Source organism: Anneissia japonica, unplaced genomic scaffold, assembly GCF_011630105.1.
Source record: "Anneissia japonica isolate Jap-2015-1 unplaced genomic scaffold, ASM1163010v1 scaffold4240_len331602_cov119, whole genome shotgun sequence".
Classification (NCBI taxonomy): domain Eukaryota; kingdom Metazoa; phylum Echinodermata; class Crinoidea; order Comatulida; family Comatulidae; genus Anneissia; species Anneissia japonica.
In genome coordinates this window covers 7,156-8,452 of record NW_022698708.1, presented here as the reverse complement: position 1 = coordinate 8,452, position 1,297 = coordinate 7,156, and the positions used below count along the sequence as shown (strand labels likewise).

At 31.4% G+C, this 1,297-nt stretch overlaps 1 protein-coding gene across 5 annotated transcripts in view; it reads right to left on the bottom strand.

Annotated features, from left to right (window-relative positions):
• The window catches only part of LOC117102741 (Down syndrome cell adhesion molecule-like protein 1 homolog), a 67,287-nt gene extending 66,923 nt beyond the window's left edge, over positions 1–364 (bottom strand). For all 5 annotated transcript variants that reach the window (XM_033243144.1, XM_033243145.1, XM_033243146.1 and 2 more), the window contains exon 1: positions 286–364. In XM_033243144.1, the coding sequence (XP_033099035.1) occupies positions 286–328 (43 nt within the window). In that variant the 5' untranslated portion in view covers positions 329–364. The remainder of the gene's footprint in view (positions 1–285) is intronic.
• Positions 365–1,297: the final 933 nt, after the last annotated feature.

The following is a 1,297-nucleotide window of genomic DNA, read 5'->3' as shown; positions in this document are numbered from 1 at the left end:
GGTACATTTTAGGAAATTCCCTATCTTATAACACTAGCTCAAAATCCTGTAGCACCAGTTTTTTTTTGGGACCCAGTTCACGAGCCTCGTTTTCGAATACCGCGCTCCAAAATCGAGTGCCGTCACCGTCGTTGTGGTCGCCCATCCCTTTATTTTAAATTAAAAATTAATTATTTTATCCCCGCACCCCCCCTTTAAAACAATAGGCCAAACACCATGTTATCATAATAAAATGAATTTACTGATCAATGCAGAAAAAACACAAAATAAACAAAATTATCCTACCTGTAATACTTATGATGAAATACCAAGTTAATTTTATTGCCATTATAAGTCACTGTCAATTTTTTTTCTAATAAAACCTGAAAATTAAAAAAATATATATTTTTAGTACACAAATCGTAGACAAATTTAGCAGCACACAACCCTCATTCTTTATTGTATATTTAACAGTTATTCACTGCCAGTGACAACTTTAACCCATCTATTAGCACATACCCAACTTTAGCACATAAATGAACTCCTCATTCATTGGCAAAGTCTAGCACAAAACGAGAGCATCAATGATGCAATAGCCCACTTGACAATATACTGGCAATGCTTAAGTGCTGTTGGTGAGTGGAGGTTGTGTGGGGTGTTGGTACATGTATTGAGCATAAAAAAAAAAACGTTTAAAGTTATAGTAGTTGTATGTATCATCATAGACCTTTTTTGTTATGTTCACTTAACAGTTAGGAAAGGTGCGATGTCGTGTACAGTGATATTAAAGGAAATATGGTTGTTGTAGGGGTTGTTGTGTACGTATGTTTCGGAAATATTTTTACTGTAATTATGAAGATATATATGTAGCGGTTTATGATTTTTTATTTATTTATTTACACTCTCATTCTACAGCGGGAAACCCGCCACTTACAGAATGGATTAAAATATTAAACATTAAAATATGACAATATGATTAATATAATAATAATAATAATAATAATAATAATAATAATAATAAGAGTAACAATAATTCATCTTATACAATTTTACAAATTTTCTTACAAAAACATCCATAACTGTCAAATAAAAGGTCAATAGAGTTGTCTTTGACAACACAGTTATTAAAAAGAAGACAAATACGTGAAATAAAACCATTTTTGGTAACATTGACACGACAAAATGGAACATAAAGCAGATTACGTTTAGAATTATGTGTTCGACATCCAATAGCTTTAACATGAAAGGAGAACAAGGAAATAAAGTTACAATCATACAGAGAATTCACACACTTATACAGAAACTGAAGATCAAAGAC